General features: G+C 37.2%; 1 protein-coding gene across 1 annotated transcript; it reads right to left on the bottom strand.

The window, feature by feature from the left end:
- Nucleotides 1-484: 484 nt before the first annotated feature.
- Mcm5 (Minichromosome maintenance 5) lies at nt 485-17,333 on the bottom strand. The gene is made up of 15 exons (XM_019045924.2): nt 16,973-17,333; nt 15,658-15,784; nt 15,169-15,297; nt 14,080-14,252; nt 13,197-13,352; nt 12,964-13,048; nt 12,340-12,589; nt 11,052-11,245; nt 10,071-10,211; nt 8,598-8,774; nt 7,853-7,971; nt 5,950-6,078; nt 4,546-4,688; nt 1,570-1,697; nt 485-858 (listed from the first exon to the last, which is right to left on the bottom strand). Exons 1-15 carry the CDS (start codon nt 17,119-17,121, stop codon nt 757-759), a joined length of 2,202 nt encoding a protein of 733 aa, XP_018901469.2. The 5' UTR covers nt 17,122-17,333; the 3' UTR covers nt 485-756.
- Between the last annotated feature and the right edge of the window lie 1,379 nt (nt 17,334-18,712).

Raw genomic sequence — 18,712 nt, 5'->3', positions numbered from 1 at the left:
TATTCTAAAATAGAAAAAACGTTTCACGCAGAAAATGATAAAACAGGAGTGCAAATTGAATCAGTGCGCCTTGCCCCCTTGTACTTGACTGAGCCATTTGAACCTTCGGAAGAAATGTACATAATATTTCATCATCACACTCACCACAAAAGGAAATTTTCCTACGAAAAATTATTTTTGGCAAAAAATCAGGAAAAATCAATTTTTCAATATTTTTGGGTACAAAATGAAGTAACGTCAATTTTTCAATATTTTTGAGTAAAAAATGAAGTAACATCAATTTTTCAATATTTTTTAGATTTTTGGCTCAGCATGGATTCGAGATCTTCTCTCCAGTGAGAAAAGTTTGCAAGAAAGAAAATTTTAAGAATGAGCTAGCGATTAATTTTTTATTCAAAGAACTTCCTGTCCTCCTGCTTACTCTAAATTTATTTGAGTTAATGCAAATTCTGCTGAATGGATGGTAAAAGAAAATAGAAAAGTATTTACTATTCACTTGAAAATGGTGACATTTTATTTTTTAAAAAGGAATAAAAAGTATCCTGAATCGATCAGTAGATTATATACTAAAAACTAGACACAAATAGTTTGCAGGGTACATTCGGGGTTTTAAAAATTTTAAAAATAGATATGGAATCAAAATGTAGAGAGAAAATAATGAAATCATACACAAAAAGTTTACATAGGTACAGGTTAATTATTCGGTGATGGATCAACTGCGATCACAGTCAGATGGCGAGGATCATAAGAATCAAATCAGTGGAGACGGTAAAGCATTTTACGCTGCATTCTGTGCTGGACTTCACCTCTTCTGATCATTGTGTAAATTACTTTCTTGATTGCTGACAGAGGATATTTCTGGAAGAACAATAAAGCGAAGTTAATCTCAAATTCAGTTTCGGATTGATGTTCTTACAAATCATATTAAATTAATAGAGAATTTGCAGGTGTCTGAAATTTGATGAATTTCGTGTTTAAGTGGAAACTACTGAGTGAACTGAACACGAGGATACCCTTGGTTCATGAATTGAACGATTATTGGAGAAGATATGACAAAATGATCTAATCTGCCAAAATACATGTGTTTAAATGGGAAATGCCGCCAGATGGCATCACTAGGCAGTGCATTTTCTCACTTTTAAATCTATTTTTGTACCATTTCCCATATCAGAAAAAGAATTATAAAAAATACTGTGAAATCAGCTCTTAAAGCACTTTTAGATGAAGCAATAAAAAATTTGCATGCAAATTCTCCATTAATCTTAACATACAAGATTGCAGTACATCTGCCGGTACTGCGTATTGATGAGATTTAACGGAAAAACTTTATTTCGCCATTTGGACACGATTTTTGGTATTGATAACCAATTTTTAAAACGTCAATTTTATGACTACCAGAGAAGCGCTAAATTCAATTTTCAATCTGGAAATTAGAAACTTTGCCAAAAGAGCCAAAAAGACGAAAAGAGAGTAAAGCAACTAAAATTTGGAGCTTCCAAATAGAAAACAAGACTTTAGTCAGCCAGCTTAGGTGGGCTGATACAGCGACAAAATGTTAAAATCCCTTACCTGGTCTAGAAAATCGTTCACAATGTTGACTTCAGATACTTGCGTACCGACTGGAAATCTACGTTTCAACTGCTTTTCAATTCGCAACAAGGTTTCATAATCTTCCTCAGATGTGAAACCTTCAGCTCCTGAAATAACAACAAAAACTTAAAGTGAATTATCTCTCTTTGTATACCAGGGACGAGAGACTCTCATCAAGAATGCCGGGCAGATAAAATCAAAGTCCTGCCTAAGAGAATTTAGAGACAAAAATGTGCTTTGTCGAATTTTCAAAATTTTACATAGAATGAGCAACTTGCCCCTCTTGGACTATGTAAAACCAAATATTTGAATCTTGAAACAATACCTCACTAGGATTTTATATTTTCGTATTTTTCAGCCAAACTTAAATGCATCCAAAGTACATTCAAAAGCTTTTCTACTTCAAAAAATAGTCTGGGCAAAACATTTTGAACATGAATATTAAACGTAAAACGTTACACTAAAGTTTGATTATTTAACTTGTAAAATTTTAACCTGAGTCCAGAATTTCTAGAAAAAATGTCAAACAAAGTGTAAAATGAAGTACGCCTGTGCTAGAGAAAAATCCTAGTTTGTTAGATCAGTAACTCAACCCTGAATCTTAGCAAAAATATATTATACGTCTCACGGTTTGACTTGCGTATTTCTTGAACTTATTACAGATAGTTATGATTGAAAAACATGGGAAAAGAAACAAGTTGGATTTTGCAATCGCTAGCGATAGCAATATTCGTCATGGGAACGTTAGCTTCTGGGATATGAAAATGTTAAGGTACAGTTCGTTTGTAGTATCTTCTGAATTGAAGGGGCTATGTAATTTTGTGTTGACATCTCTTTTTTAACATTTTTAATTATTTTCTTTGCATACAAGAAAGCTGTTATGTACCAATTATTTATTTTCGTTGGATTATTCATGGTTTTCGGAAGTTACCGCATTTAAGTTTCAGGTTCGCTTATTCGGCGTAAAGTATACAAAAGGTGTCCCAAAAGCACCGGGACTTGTTCTGTAACTTCGAAAGTAAGATGGATACAGACATGATCTTGATTTCATTTTAAAGATCAACTCAATACCTATCGATTAAAACCAAGATCAGCTCAATCGGATAAAAATTGACCAAGTTATGGCAATTTGAAATCAGCGAGGAAAGTTTACGCCTACGGTTTTTAAGGAAGATTCTTCATCGCCGTAAATCGAAAAGTCGGCCTATAAAGTGATGCTTATTGTGTTTTTTTCATTTTCGAGGGGTCATTTATCAACATTTTGTACCACCAAACACAACAGTTGACAGTGCGTATTATTGCAAAGTGCTAAAGGAGTTGAGAATGCACATTTCCCGGAAACGGTCGGATTTGAAAGCTTCGTGGATACTCCATCAAGACAAGCGCGGCCTCACACATCGAGCTTAACACGTGAATTTATGAGTAAAAATGGAGTTGAAACAATCCCTCATCCCCCTTACAGCCCTGACTTGGCTCCATGTGATTTTTGGATGTTTCCTACACTTAAAAAGGAGCTTCGTGGACGAAGATTCGAATCGAAGACCGAAATCCAGAATGCAATTCAAAACTTTTTCAACGCCATCCCAGAGGAAGAATTCAGGAAAACAATGTTGGATAAGTGGCAAGAGCGCATGAAAAAGTGCATCCGGTTTGATGGACGGTACTTTGAAAAGCAAAAGGAAGTTATGGAAGATTCGGAGGAAAGTGGATACGAATATTAACTTTTTAAATCCTGGTAAGCGAAAAATCTTCCTAAAAACCGTAGGGGTAAACTTTCCTCACTAATTTCAAATTGTCATAACACCGGTCAATTTTTATCCGATTGAGCTGATCTTGGTTTTAATCGATAGGTATTGAGTTGATCTTTAAAATGAGACCAAAATCATGTCTGTATCTATCTTACTTTTGAAGTTACAGAACCAGTCCCGGTACTTTTGGGACACCCTACGTATGATATTTTTACTCTACACATATGCCTGAATACGCATCATAAGGGACCTATGTGCTTCCTAAGTTGCCAAGTATTAATTATTGTTTGATGATTGGTCTAAAACATTCAATACAACCAGTAAAAATTAACTGTCCCCTGCGAGATTCGAACCCCCGCTCGCACAAAAAGTGACATTTTCCCGACGTCAGAATGGTGTCTCTGCTGACTGAGCCATCTCGCCGTATGAGAGCAACGGGAGAAAATAGAACAGTTAAGTGGTCTCGAACGCTGAGCGGGGCTTCACAAAAGACGACCTTGAGATTTCGGCAGTTCGGCCACTGGCGTCATAAGAGACATCGGATTAAAGCGCATTACTCTGTGAGACATTGTTTACCTATGCTGTCATATGTCACAAGGTTCATCTCAGTATGGATTTGCGATCGCGGCAGTAAGCTGAGGCAATATTTCTGTATTCATGGATTAAATCCATCAATCGAATTCTGATTTTGGCTCATATATCCGTAACGGGTCCTCCAGAGCAATTTTCCACCTTGTACGATGGTTATTATTTCTTTATATCTATGTTTAAAATTTGAGGTGGGATAATGGCGGCTTCTCAAGAACACCGAGGTAGGCGATCTTTTGCACCAACGAACAGAAAACTGATGGCGAAAAATAACCAATCAGAACCTCCCAAAAAAAAGAATTTGCCTAAAAACGGAACTTCGTGGTTCTGCGCAGATTTACCAGTCAGACACGACATCTCAGAGTGGAAAAAACCTCGCTGAAAGCGAATTTTAGAAATCAACACAACTTGACGTAGAGACATGATTGGCTAAAAAATACAACGGTTTTTGATACATCGGAAAATCAACCAAAAATCGGAGACTGGGCGAAACGCTCAAGGTCGCAGAGGTATAGGGAATCCCATAGCGAAAGCAACGGAACGATTCTAATATCATGGGGAACTCCGTTCCCATGACAAAAAAAGAACAGAAGCTATAAACTAATAAAGAGCTTCAAACCTGCAAGAGTTCCAGTATTTGCCGTGCTGATTGTAGAGACATGGAACAATCGTAAAGCCTCATCAACATGAGATTCCGTTGCGAAAGGCTGCAATTGCATCTTAGCTAAAGACTCGGAGATACGGACAATGGCTTCTAATTGCCTGTAATCAGTTAAAAGAGTTTGAAGACATGTATGCAGTGACAAATGAAAGTTAAAATCAAATTTAACAACTACTTAGTATTTGCTTTAACAGAAATAAAAAAAAGTAGTAAAGATCGGTCTTTTCGTAAAACTATAATTTTGGAGAAGACACTTTTGAAATTTACCTTGTAAAACTTATCTTTTAATTTGATCATTTTCCATTAATTTCAGAGTAAAAATTCACTCATAGTTTTAGTTCTTCCCAAAAAAACCTACACATACAACCAAAGAATTGGACTCAAGCTTTGTTATGATGTTCTTTACACTGTATTGAGGAGTAGGGATGGTCAAATATTTTACAAATCGATTATTCGATAATCAAAAATTTCAACTTCTTAAAGAAATTAAAACAAACGAAAGCTAAAAGTTTCAAAAATTTGAATAATCTAAGTTGATAGCGTGAAATCGTCCATTCCTAGTATGCAAATGCGTCTGAATTGCTTGTAAGGACGGACAATTATTTCATACATCTATTCGAAAATTCGAATTCTCGATTATTTGGAGTTGAAAATTTTTTAAGAACCAAAATTTGCATTTGATAATTGTCCATCCTTACCGAGCAGATTAAGCCTGAAAGATAGAACTTACTGTTTGCCAAGTACAAGTAAATAGGGACTGAACAGTGTATTTTTCAGCGTTTCTACGCTGGATTCTTGTGTGGAGATTTTGCTACGCTGCTGTGTTGGATTTCAGACAATGCGACTACAGTATCACTCCGATGACTTTTCCTTCAAAAAATAGGAGTGAAAGGGTGTGTGTCTGTCTTTTCTACACTGAGAAAAGAAAGCTCTTCTTGATTACCAATTCAATACAGAAATATTTACTTTGGAAAATGAAAGTGAAAGTGCTGAAAAATCCACCATTCAGCTTTATTCTTTTGCCAATTGGTACCATGATATTGGGTTTAGAAGATTATGCAGAGCACGATGTAATTCTTCATTTTTTTCACTAGATCAAATTTTGTTTAAAAATATTGTAGTTACTACAAGAGGTATATGCCTTGCCTGTAATTAACAGGAATTACATTAACAGAGGTATTAGGGAACAAAGTAACGTTAGATATTACTGAATATCTAGAAGATCAAGAATCTTGAAATTCTCTGTCCATTGGTGTATCATATCAAATGATAACTAAGTTTAGCAGGCACTTAATCTCTTGGTTTTACCCGCAAGGTCCTTTGCATGGATTTGACAGAAGTCGAAAAAGATATTTGTCTTACCTAACAGTGATGGGGATGGATAGTTTCTTTTCAGCTGTGTCCATGGCATCTTTGTTTCCACCTCTCAGTAGAACATACCTGTTCTTCAGTTTCTCTGCTGCGGCTTCAGATAATCGCGGACCACAAGTCCTGGAAAAATAATTCAACATGAAGTCATGTCATTGAAAATTGACCATATTTTGGACAACAATTAAAAAATCAAATCAATACTACTATTTATTACCGCGTTTTATCTGTTAATTAAATGGGGCAAAAGCTTTTTTGTACCATACCTATAGCTAATATCAGAATATGAATCTTGGATTGTGGCACTATATGTTTTCGATCATGTTTTCTTTATTGGAAAGAAAACCATCCAAGTGTTGGATCCAACACTTTTCTTGAACTTTTCTGGAAAGTTTTTTACAGCCATTACAGAATTTACTCTTTGATCGGATCGATTTATTAAACTATTAAAACTTGTTTTCACATTAAATTTAAAAATTTATTTTTTTGACTTTTTAAACGTTACCAATATTTACAATTTTATTGGTTTAAATTTTGAGATCTCAAATTCTGATGTTGAGGAAAACTTGTCAATTTTCTTCTGGAAAATAAATCTCTAGCAGCGTTTTTAAAATATTACTTCAGAAATAGACATTTTTCAACTCGAGCCATCAACAAATTGTTTCTGTAAAGGGGTACATGCAAAACGGGCCATTTCACGCTTGTGTCGGATACCATTGAAACTTGCCCTATTCATCCATTTAGGAATGTCCCATGTTTACCCAAAGTTTCAAGTCCCCAGAAAATTTTGGGGGGAAGTGGCGGGGGGTCAAAGTTGAAAATCCGCTAAATTAATCCGAAAACTACTAAATATTTCGAAATTAAACGAGCGTTTTCAGCGTAAAAAGAGCTTTCAGAAAATGTATAATATCATAGGGTTCAGTCGACTTAAACTCGATTTATCGCCTCCGAAGCGCCGGAACGCTAAAAAATGACCCGCTTTTTGGTCACGTTCGGGCCGATCCCCAAAATACTCCATTTTTAATTTCTTTGAAAAACCGATATGTTGTTCCTGACTCTCTATGGCACCTATATGTCTTTACCGTATCCTGGGGAAATGTTTTGTTCGCGAGTTATAAGCGCGGAAAGGAGCGGAAGTCGGGAAAATCGGCTATTTTGAACTGCGCGCGTCGCATGGGTTAGAAGGAGAACGCCCCCTCCTGCTCAGTTCGGCGAATCACACTCCTCTGCCGACCTTGCATTGTTGCCACATGTCTCCTGATACGTCGCCGCGCGCAGTTCAAAATAGCCGATTTTCCCGACTTCCGCTCCTTTCCGCGCTTATAACTCGCGAACAAAACATTTCCCCAGGATACAGTAAAGACACATAGGTGCCATGGAGAGTCAGGAACAACATATCGGTTTTTCAAAGAAATTAAAAATGGAGTATTTTGGGGATCGGCCGGAACGTGACAAAAAAGAGGGTCATTTTTTAGCGTTCTGGCGCTTCGGAGGCGATAAATCGAGTTTAAGTCGACTGAACCCTGTGATATTATACATTTTCTAAAAGCTCTTTACACGCTGAAAATGCTCGTTTAAACCGCGTTTCGAAATATTTAGTAGTTTTTGAGTAAAAAATTCGCGAAAATTTAGCGGATTTTCAACTTTGACCCCCTGCCACTTCCCCCCAAAATTTTTTGGGGACTTGAAACTTTGGGTAAACATGGGGCATTCTTAGATGAATGAATAGGGCAAGTTTCAATGGTATCCAACACGAGCGTGAAATGGCCCGTTTTGCACGTACCCCTTTGTTACTGTTGCAAAATTCTTTTTTTTCCTATTTTGGTGGAATGGAAGAATCTGGCAAAGTTGAGTGAGAAATTATTGACAATGATTTTGAATAGAATAAGAGACTTACAAGCGGCAGAATTTGATGTACTTCTTAATCAGATTTAAAGACAGTTCTTCGTCAGAGTCTGCTGCCTCTAAATTCTTGTTGGTCTGTTTATGAACATTCATGATGTGCTTGGCTAACCTCTGAAAAATCACGGTAAAACATTCATAAGTAAGAAAATATTGAAACAATTCCAATCGAGCAGCATCTTATAACGGATGAAACAAAGAGAAAAACTCATCACACTGTGATTGTACTGTATTAGGCAGGTATTTACTGAGTTCTGAGCCAGACTTATTAGACCCTTTGATAACTCACTGAGATTTTTCTTAATTATGATGTATCACTGACCACTCATTTTTTCCAACCCCCCCCCCCCCCCACCGCTCTCTTTGATGGATGATTATATAGCCTATAATAAGAGATTTACAAAGAATGCAACGGCACAATGATATCCAGTTAATGCGGTGTACAGTCATTAATATAGATAGATAACACCGACTCCAGCATAAGTTAAAACACTTAACTTACTTCTAAATTTTTAAAGTAATATACTATTTTTGTAGCAGTATTAATTTTTAATTTTTGTGCATCAGCGCAAACGGTTTCTTAAAAGCACATGCTCCCACTCAGTCGAGGCATTTTTCATACACTATTTCTAATTTTATGATAATTGCTTGTACTTTCTGTGGTGAAAAGATGACAATAAGTTTAACTTGAAGCATAAAAAAAAATAATTTAAAAAAAGAAAATAAAAAGATGGACTTACAATGTCTTTGGCTTCATCATGCTCATCCTTCACGATGAAGATCATGTCAAAACGTGACAAAATGGTGGGGAGAAAATCGATGTTCTCTTCGCCTTTGGTGTCATCCCATCTTCCGTAAACACTGTTAGCAGCTGCTAGAACTGAGCAGCGTGAGTTTAATGTGGTTGTGATTCCAGCCTGGAATAAGTTCAAGACAATTGTTGAAATTAAGTACAAGCATACCTGCAAATTTCTAGGACTCAACAATTACTTTGAGTGATGTTAAAGAGCAATGGACAATTTCGAAAACTGACGACTGAGCTGTAAAGTTTGAATGTTGAAACTTCTCAGGAGGAACTTTGAAAGCTGAGTTTGATAAACGTACGATTCCATCACAAAATGTTGAAATTTCTGTCCCTTTTTCACACTTACAATCAGTGACGATTCTTGAAATTGGCAGCACTTTTTATACTCCACTTAAATCCATTTAAAATATCGATATTAGGCGAGGCGAGCTGCATCACCAAGAATCGATTGTTTTGCACATCTTTAAATGGAAAAAAAACAGAGTTACCAACTTTCAAGAAACGCCACTGCTTACGATAGAATAAGAAACAGCTTTGTTCTTTGAAGCTGAAAAATTGCAAAATACGTAAAAATCATGGAACTTAGGAAGAAATGGTGTTCATCAGTTTGCAATTTAACAATTGAGCACCAAGGCTTTTTTAGTCCGTGATCTACACAGTGGGCATCAATCTGCAGGGACCAACTTTACGCAAGCTGTAGTTGGGTAGCTTCTGAACGTTCCTGATGCTCCTCTATGTCTCTTGCCAATTTCCGCCTACTGACGCTTTCTTCCTAATTTTTATGGCTTTGAGGGACCAGTATCTCTACACATTCGTTCACTGCTATACTTAAAAAAATGCTTTATGAACCTTCAGGAGTTACCAAATTTTCTCTGATAAAATAAGAATTTTCAGAGAAATTGGTAGGCATTTTTCTTCAAATTTTTCAAAGAATTTTTGACGCACTTCCATCAAAAATGTCTGAAAAATTCCGAGGTAAAACTTTCATAGCTTTCCTTCAAAATAAATATTTTGCTCATAGGAAATTTGGCAACATTCAAATGTTCATACAGAATTTTGCAATAGCATGGTCTTGCAGGTCACAATGACAGTTACCATGTTGAAACAGGAAATTTCCAATATTGAAGAATGATTTAGGTGTTTTCTGAGTCTTGCCTTTGATTTAAGAATTCAAAATTAAAAAGACAGATTTTTAACATTGAAATAAAACATCATTGCAAATCAGTTTTCTTTAAAACACCCTAGAAGACTTAAAACGTACAGGCTGCTGTATTAGTAATTTTTTTCACAGGAAACTACACCCTCACGCTCAAAGAAAACAGGGAAACAGCATTGTAATAATTATCTGATTATAAAAAGCCTGACAACATATTTGAACAAGGAGGAGGTTTTGGTGAGGTCCACTTACTTTCGCAATAGAAATAGTTTGTTGTTCCATGGCTTCGTGAATAGCCACACGATCATCCTCTCTCATTTTATCGAACTCATCGATGCACACAGCACCGCCATCTGCTAGGACCATGGCACCTCCTTCCATCACAAAATTACGCTGAAAATAAAATTTGCGAGCATGATTAGAAAATCAGGTGAAATTCACGAAAGCTTCGTGAGAGGAAGTTGAAATTTTGTTAGCTGTGCAACTGAATGAATTAATTGAAATTGCAAACAAATTTTAATGGAGCTACAAATATTAAATATTGAGTCAAGTATAATGCATGAAATAAAAGGAGACATGAATGAATGCAAAACCCTATAAAAGGAACTTTTAAATGCAAGGCTTGATGAAAAAAATGCATGATCGGGGCTACACCATTTCTCCGAAGACTTCCTTTCTCACTGTTCATATACCTAAGTGATATTACTCAAAATTTCATGATCATACCATACTTTTGAAAGTCAGTGTGGCCAAAGTCAGAACCCGTGTATCTTCATTGCGATGTTTTAAAATTGTTGTTCCTGTTAAATTTTTCGAATAAGTACAAGCCGAGTTTATAGTTTGAAATTTACACAAAATACTCAGCCGTCAAATAAGAGGCTCCAAGGAATTTTTTGCAAAATAACATTGACTCGCTTTCCAGAGAAAATATAAAATATGACAGGAAGTCTGCAACACCACAAACAGATATACAAAATTTTGCACTTTGACCATCGATATGGAATTTTTCCTGAAGAAAAGCTTTCTCTTACTGTAACAGAAAAAAAAACCTTGAGCAAAATTGTCTCGCAAAAGCCAATTTGTCACTCATGCTGTTTTCCCACCAACATTCTCGAATGCCTTTTCCCAAATTTTCCCAAAACCTAACTCAAGCAATCAAAACTGAACTAAATTAGTCTTTCCATAAAAGCACTTCTTAGAAATTTTGCTTTATTAGATTAATAGTATTATTACCGTTGCTGGATCCCTAGTGACTGACGCAGTGAGACCAGCGGCTGAGGATCCTTTGCCTGATGTATAAATTCCGATGGGCGACACTCGTTCCACAAACTTCAAGAGCTGGGACTTGGCTGTACCAGGGTCTCCAAGAAGTAAAACGTTGATATCACCACGCCGTGTCAGACCGTCTGGTAACCGTTTCCTTGAACCTGTTGAAAGATTGACAGTTTAACCCTTTGAGGCCTACGCACGAGTTAACTCGTGTAGCGCATAACCGCACGCCCGGGCCTACGCACGAGTTATCTCGTGTTGCGACCGCCGGCCAAGATTCCCCTCTAGCTCACTCTGTAATCGGTGTATCAAGTCTGTAGCATATGCATTCTGTTCGGGAAGGATGTGATCTACAACTGTAGACTACTGCCGATAGAGTGCGGTGCCATCCGGAGAAACCGCATCAAGGTAACCTCTCAGTTGCCGTGCTTGATTTGCCGTGATGAAACAATCCGATTTTTCGTTTTTCTACCGGCGGTTTTTGTTCGATGTTAGTGAAGTAAAAGTGTTTGATTAAAAGATTTAATGAGATTGTTTGTCATAAAATGGATAAACGACGGCTAAGTGTGCAATCTATTGCGAAAAATTACCCAGATTGAGTCAATGAAAACATCTAAATTTGCGCGCTGCCGGGAAAAAAACCTAGGCCGGGGTCCGAGGCGGCCGCAGCGAAAACCTAGGGCTCAAAGGGTTAACAGATTGCTGCAGACACAAGAGATGGATGAGTACCCACAGTATTAAAAAATTTGCTTCTGTGAATCCAAGCTTTCCTTTTCAGGTGTCGACAATCTCTTGCTCATTAACCCTGAGCAATCAAATAATGCAGGTTGTTTGTCAAAATGTGCTTATTTCATTTACCACCAGCAGGGTTCAACGAAAGTTCAGTGCTTTTTCAGTACTTTAAAAAAAAAAAAAAAAATCAAGGCAAAAATGATGTAGCCTTGAAGTTTAAAGACCATTGATGGCCTGAGGATCAACTGCCTGCACAATCGCGATCTACCAAATACTGCACTGAAAATCAACATGCAAGGAATTGCATAATTTCTGGACTGTCTTTAAAAACACGCATAGCCTTCCACACAATTTTCGTACTTCATAATTGCTTTGTTAAAAAAGTAGAACAATTTTCAGGACTTACTGGATTTTCTGAATCAGAGGATACCCTGCATATGGAGAGGCTGCAAGAAAAGTCTGAGTCATTTTAAGTCAAAATAGATAATAATTGTTTATTCAGTTGTCATCTAAGGCTTACCCCCGAACAACAAGCAAGCAATTGCTTTCTTGATATCTTCAAAACCAAAAATGCTAGGAGCGATCGATTTGGCGATTCTGTCGAAAACATTTGGAGAGGATGCTAATCTTCGGAAGAGTTCCTCCTCTTCAGTTGAGATTGGAATTGAGGAAGAGCTGAAACCAGACTTTTCAGAGTCCATGTAAATTCCAAGAACGTGAAGGTAAGGCGCTTGAACACCGGCGTTGCTTCTTTGACTGCCTTTGTCTCTCTGATAAGATACAAAAAAAACAATACAATAGACAATTTGTAAGCAGTTACATATTGATGACATGATATTTCTTCCGAGTTGAAAGGCAAAAATGTAATGAGGACCAAGTTTTGAACTGTCCCAAGGTGTCTGAAGAATAGAACGAAAGCATTTCCTGACTTTCCCAAGTTTTCCATGACCAAAATAATCACATTCCTTGACTTTCCACATCAACAATTTGTACATGTAGAACTAGATAGTAGATATCAGTGGTCATAGTGACTTCCATGAGAAAACAAGACAACTCAGAAACACATTGATGCATGAAATAATGAGGTAGATTTTGGACTTAATTAATACCAACTATTATCATTTTGTGAAGTAATAATTCATACCTTGGAGGGTCGTGCCATTTTCTTGATGGACAAGATACCATGGATGATGACCCTGTTGCCTGGTACAACTCTCTCGCACAAATATCTGAAAACGACAAAACAGAAGGAAATAATGAGATTTGAGTGAACATTACTATCAGCTTAGCATAGTATTTACGTACAACAAATTGCTGATTTGTCAAACTTATTGTCATTGTGACACTTGCTAAAACCGAAGATTTGAGGCTACTCACCGATCGACGTATAACTGAAGATGACGAGGCATTTCTCCTTGCGGTATGGAATCGTTCAGCTCCTGCATTTTCAAAAGTTGAAAGTCTACACATTTACACTTGTCAGGCATTATGAAGTAAGGATCGAGCGGACACTTTGGCCGACCAGCTTGGTCCCTGAAAAAGTCAGTAAAATGAGCAATGAATGATACACAGAAAAAAGGAAAAAATAATTGGATACAAATGAAAAAAAATCTGCTTTACTCAAGACGAATCCACACATGTCAGCCATTGTGCAATTTTTTAAGATCTATTCTATTGCCTGATCATCACTTAACGGAAGCCAGTGTGATTTAAAATTGGCTTCTTTCATGAGAAATACAGACATTGCATTTAACTTCCGACTGTCAATGCACATTAGGGTTTCAAATTGTTATTTTATGATACGAGATGAAATTAGTTGTGATAAAAGAACAGTTAGTGTAATCTATGTTGTTCGTAAAATTAAATGTCAATTATGTATAAAATCCTGACAATGGCAAAAGCCGAAAAGCGTTCACTTATTTGACCAATGAAACCTGTTGACATTCAAGTTTCGACATAATTACTTTTCATGCACTGGCTACCCCAAAACCATAAATTAAAATTAATGTTTACAAGGAGTCCTGTTAATAAAGATAACTTTAAACCTCTTTCTCTTTACTTTAAACTTATTGTGGCTTCATTCTTTTCAGCTCAATTCTGTTCAATTAAGAGATTCCAACAATTGAAATCACTACTTTCATTTTTCATGCGGTAGTTGAAAATTCTCCAGCACTTTATTAATATGATTTGAAACTTCTTTGCCAGCTCATCAGTTCATGTTCAAAAAGTAGAAAATAGGTAGCAGAAATATTGAACTTACATGTTACATTTCCTTGGCATGACATATCCACCAAGTCCAGGTTTGACATTCAGATTAGGGATAATGTTGCGGCATGAACGGCACTGGAGGGAGATCTCCAATGCTTTGGCTTTGATTCCTGACGCAGAGACAATTATACCAGGAACACGCACCAAATGCGACACAATGTTGGACTGTAACAAGAAACCAAAGATGTAGAGTGTGCTACGAGGAGAGTACAGTTGGAGAAATAGTAAAAAATGTGACAATGTTGACTCCAAAAATGTAATGAATTATAGTCTCCCTCATAATATAGTAAGGTGTAGTTATGGGTCCATTGCAACGTGTCTTTAGATACTCTAACGAGACCTGGAAGTGATCACAAAAATTACAAAAAATGTTAGAGTTATCACTCTCAAAACCGGTAGGTAAAACAAAATAGGAGCCATACCTGTAAGAAACTACAGAGGAGTTGCAGCTGACTCAAATCAATTTCAATTTTTTATTTAGCATGTTGGATAAAACAAGTTAAAATTTTGTAGTTAGTGAGTTTTGTGGCTCCAAAAAAATTGACACCACAGAGCTGCCAACTGGGTTTTTTAAGCAGGTTTTATTGAAAAGTTTACTTTGAGACAGGCATTCCTTAAAAATTTAGAGATTCCTTTTTTTTTTAAAAAAAAATGCCACTTGCTTTTTTCATTTACCAAAGGTTTTTTTGTCAAATTATCATTTACTTTATTCTGAAAATAGATGATACTCAGCACATTTTTCTGATTGTATTTATCAGTGCAATATTTGGTAAACATACAATCTGTTACATCTCAGGAACTTTCATCAATTTCCTCTAATCTTGGCAATTACAGGAGCAGTCATGCCCACACAATATGAAAACTTTAGAAAGTTTGCCTACATTCTGACTTTTGGAAGCGTCATTTCAACTGAGCCAAAAAGTCAGAGTTTGAACTTCTAAATGGCAACTCAACCATCCTGCCTCACAATGAGTTTCGACTGGCATGAGGTCTATTCCTGCTAGGTAAAAGAAAGGGATGGCTTTATCCACCATAAGAGTGGATCTTGATAGAAATTCAGAATACTGTAAAGGGATATTACCTTCAATTCTCTCATGGATATGCATTCATCATTTGATGAAAGTAGTAACTGCATGTCTTCCACATCCTCTTCGCCTTCTGGGCGAGGCGATGTCACCTCATCAGCAACTTCTTTCAGCCCTTCTTCCAGCTGTAAGTAAAAATAATATAAAACAGATTAAAAGGAGCTATTGACATTGTTTCTTGCGACAGAGAGAGAGAAAATGAAAAGGAAGAAAAAGTGAGAGAAAAGGCAGATTTTGAGAAAAAAATTGAGCCATTGAATTAGAGTGGAATTGCATTGTTCACTCCACAAACTAGTATCAAGTTACGGAAAATATAAGGGAGATGAGTACAAAATGCAGTCTTCAGGCTTCATATGAAAAGAGCAAAGAATTCTTCGAGGCATTGCGAGTGCTTCCAGGAGCTTTCGTACCTTTAAATCAATTCAAAATTCGACAGCAAGGCTGCATTTAAACCTTAATGACTTCCTCCTACGGAAACAACTTACCACAGGCACCAATTCTGATGGTTGCTTGTATAGTTTGTCAGCAAGGTTTTCATCAAAATGGGCAATATCTTCAATATTCACATCCAGCCAGTATCGCCGCAAATTGTAATTTCTCTTCAGGGCATCTCTGAAAAAGATAACAAGATAAGATGAGCATTGAATGAAGAGGAACCAAAAACATCAGATCCAACAAATAAAAGGACTCGCATTGGATAAGCAGGCAGTTGCTAACTCTGGACTGTCACGTGCAACAGACAGGTATGTTTCCGCAGATAACGACAGCGTTGCTTTCCATCAATTCTCAATGGCTGTTGGACCAAATCCAATGCACTCGCTGGCTAACAGAAAGTAAACAGCTACAAACTTATCTGACAGGAGTCAGACCTACTGTGAAAGCTACATTCCATCGACGCTGAGAGAAAATTCTTACTCTCCTTAACAGAGGATGCATGTCCATCTTACCAGCCATGCTTACACGGGCATTTCATTTCTAACAGGATGAATGCATGATTCACAATTCGACTTGAGAGATATGCATTGGAACCTTCGAGTAAGCATCATACCAACTTGCAAATTCAACTCCAAACAGAGTCCATACATCCTAACTAGAAATGCAATTTTAATCTACAGAATCGCATTGAAAACATCAGAGCAGGTAAACCTGCCTTGAAAGCAAATGAAAGTGAATTCACTATTAAATCAACTCTTTTAAACTACATTTTTCTTTCGACATGAACTGTAAAGTTCCCTTTCAATCAGGACTATAAGAAGAGTCACTTGTCGGATACGAATGCAACCAAAACTGGATAGGTATCACTGTGACGTTTGAGTTTGAATATCTTATATCGATGCAGGATGAATACAGTAGAAAAACAAGGGGGAACAATCGGGAAACAAGGCTAAAATACACACTTAAAAAACCAAGACTTTTCGACTCATAACTGAATCATTTTCAGTTGGAAATGACTCAGTTATGGGTCGAAATGACTCGGTTTGTTAATTGTGTACCTAAGCCTTGTTCCCCGTTTGTACCCCCCTAATGTTCTACTGTTACCGTTGTCTTGGGCTGCTCCATAAAAATTTGTATGCATGATGCATCATTGTTTCATGATTCGCACAGATAGATTCAGATGGATGTGAGCACTCTCATCTCGCGATGAGAGTGCTCACAAAAACGTAGCTCAGGAGAATGTAAATGAGGCTTTCCAAGAATACCGTATACCTTCAGATATCTCAATGGATTGACATGAAAATGAATCATGAGGCTCGGGATGCTTGCATGAGATAAGCTTAGTCTAGTAGTTAGAGTTCATACCTGTATTTATAGCTAAAGTTGCCTTCATGGAACTGCCTGATAAAGTCCTTAAACTTTTTCTTGGTACCCTGAAGATTTACTTGTCCACCGCTCTGATTATCATCGAAATTGTCGGAGAAAAAGACTCCAGCATCATCAAAACAATCCATGGTTGGAAGCGAATGCCGATTGCTCGGGACGACACAATTAAGATAAAGACAGGACTATATCACACAGCTGAGGAAAGTAATAACGGAAATGAGAGAGGAAAACGGAATAACTGAATAAAATGAGATCAAAATTATTAATAATTGTAATAAATTCCTGATACAACAAAATAACGTGGGAAGAAAGAAAGGAAAACAAAAGCAACAAGTTGTAGGTTAGAATCGCGTTGAAAAGAGCGGGAATTGGCGGGAAATGACATGAGCGGCATGACCAATAAACAACCCGGAATGAGGTCATATGATTTTCGGCCAATGAGAATTTTAAAGTAAGTGTACGGTCGAAGAGCGCGTAAATACAAAAGTTCGCTCTTTTTTCGGACTAGCGTAAAACTCTGAAACTGGAACATCTGCGTTCTCACATGAACTTTCGGCCAAATTTTCATTGAGATTTTTTCTATCAGGTAAAAAAATAAGGAACGGACAAAAAACTGTGTTTAAACAAGAGATTCGTGTTAAATATTCTTCATCAAAAGCTTCCTTCCTATTGTGGCTTTATGCCATAGTATCTTAATTTATTTTGCGAGGAACGCTCTGTTTTCTTAAAGGGAGCCTGTCATTCTTGATACGTTGGAGCGCCTTGAATTTCTCACAACACCTCTGTCGTGAAATAGTTCCTTGAAGCGACGTTGCATACTCCGCGTCCACGGCGTGCGGGCAACCAGCGTTACATGCGCATAGCGCCTTCAAACCTAACAGAGATACTTCACGCATTGCGCAATGCGTGAAGTATTCCTGTTAGGTTTGTAAGCGTCAGGCAGCACGCCGCTGAATGACCCTCTGGACCACGCGCAATTGTTCCAGCGCCTAAGATCTATAAAACTCGATGGTGAAAGTGCAAAAGAGTGTACCTCGTTTTTTGACAGTTTTTAATAGTTAGATGCTTAAACGTGTTGTTGAAGATGTCGTCTATCTGCCAGCCAGAGATTATAATCGAAAAAAAATCGGGAAGTTACCTAAAACCGTAGAACTTGTTTCGCGTATCTCGTTCTGGCCCCTTCATTTAATTCTGCGCGCCTCACGCACACCGCGCGCTACTCAGCGTTTCCCGCCAACAGCGCATACAACAGCTATGATCTGCTGTTCTGTGTTTTTATTTATTCTCAGGAATTCGCTGGTTTGGAAAAGTTGCGAAACGCTTATCACTCGATGGCCCTCCAGTATCATTTCTTCTTAGGTACCTAATTACTAGCGGCGCGCGGCGTTCATGTCCATTATTCACTCGCTGAGCCAAAACAATCATGAACTGACGGTACTTCACAACGATCAGTTGTACCAGAGTCAATCGAGTCAATTTTCATCCACCGTACTGAATCAGCTAAAGCTTCTAAACAAGTTTGAAATATGAATAAACTCTATCTTTCATCTTAATGATCAAGGGCACTTTCAAAACGCTAATTGTGTAAATGCGTATCTCGTGATCAAATGACATTTTCCAATCAAACAATGCTTTATCCGACCGTATGAGATCAAACTAAAACTTCTGATAAGGGATCGTAAGCGTGAAGCTCTTTTTACAATCTTTAAATTATCCAAA

The sequence above is a fragment of the Bemisia tabaci genome, chromosome 10 (genome assembly GCF_918797505.1).
Source record: "Bemisia tabaci chromosome 10, PGI_BMITA_v3".
NCBI lineage: Eukaryota > Metazoa > Arthropoda > Insecta > Hemiptera > Aleyrodidae > Bemisia > Bemisia tabaci.
This window is presented reverse-complemented; position numbering and strand designations above follow the sequence as displayed.

What these genes read in the sequence shown, in the direction of transcription:
- Mcm5 (XM_019045924.2), bottom strand. Translation starts at nt 17,121, where the DNA reads ATGGATTGTTTTGATGATGCTGGAGTCTTTTTCTCCGACAATTTCGAT. An exon ending in TATCCATGAGAGAATTGAAG is followed by an intron (nt 14,253 to 15,168) that starts GTAATATCCCTT and finishes TTCTTGTTACAG; the next exon opens with TCCAACATTGTGTCGCATTT. An exon ending in ATGCCAAGGAAATGTAACAT is followed by an intron (nt 13,353 to 14,079) that starts GTAAGTTCAATA and finishes TGACTTTTTCAG; the next exon opens with GGACCAAGCTGGTCGGCCAA.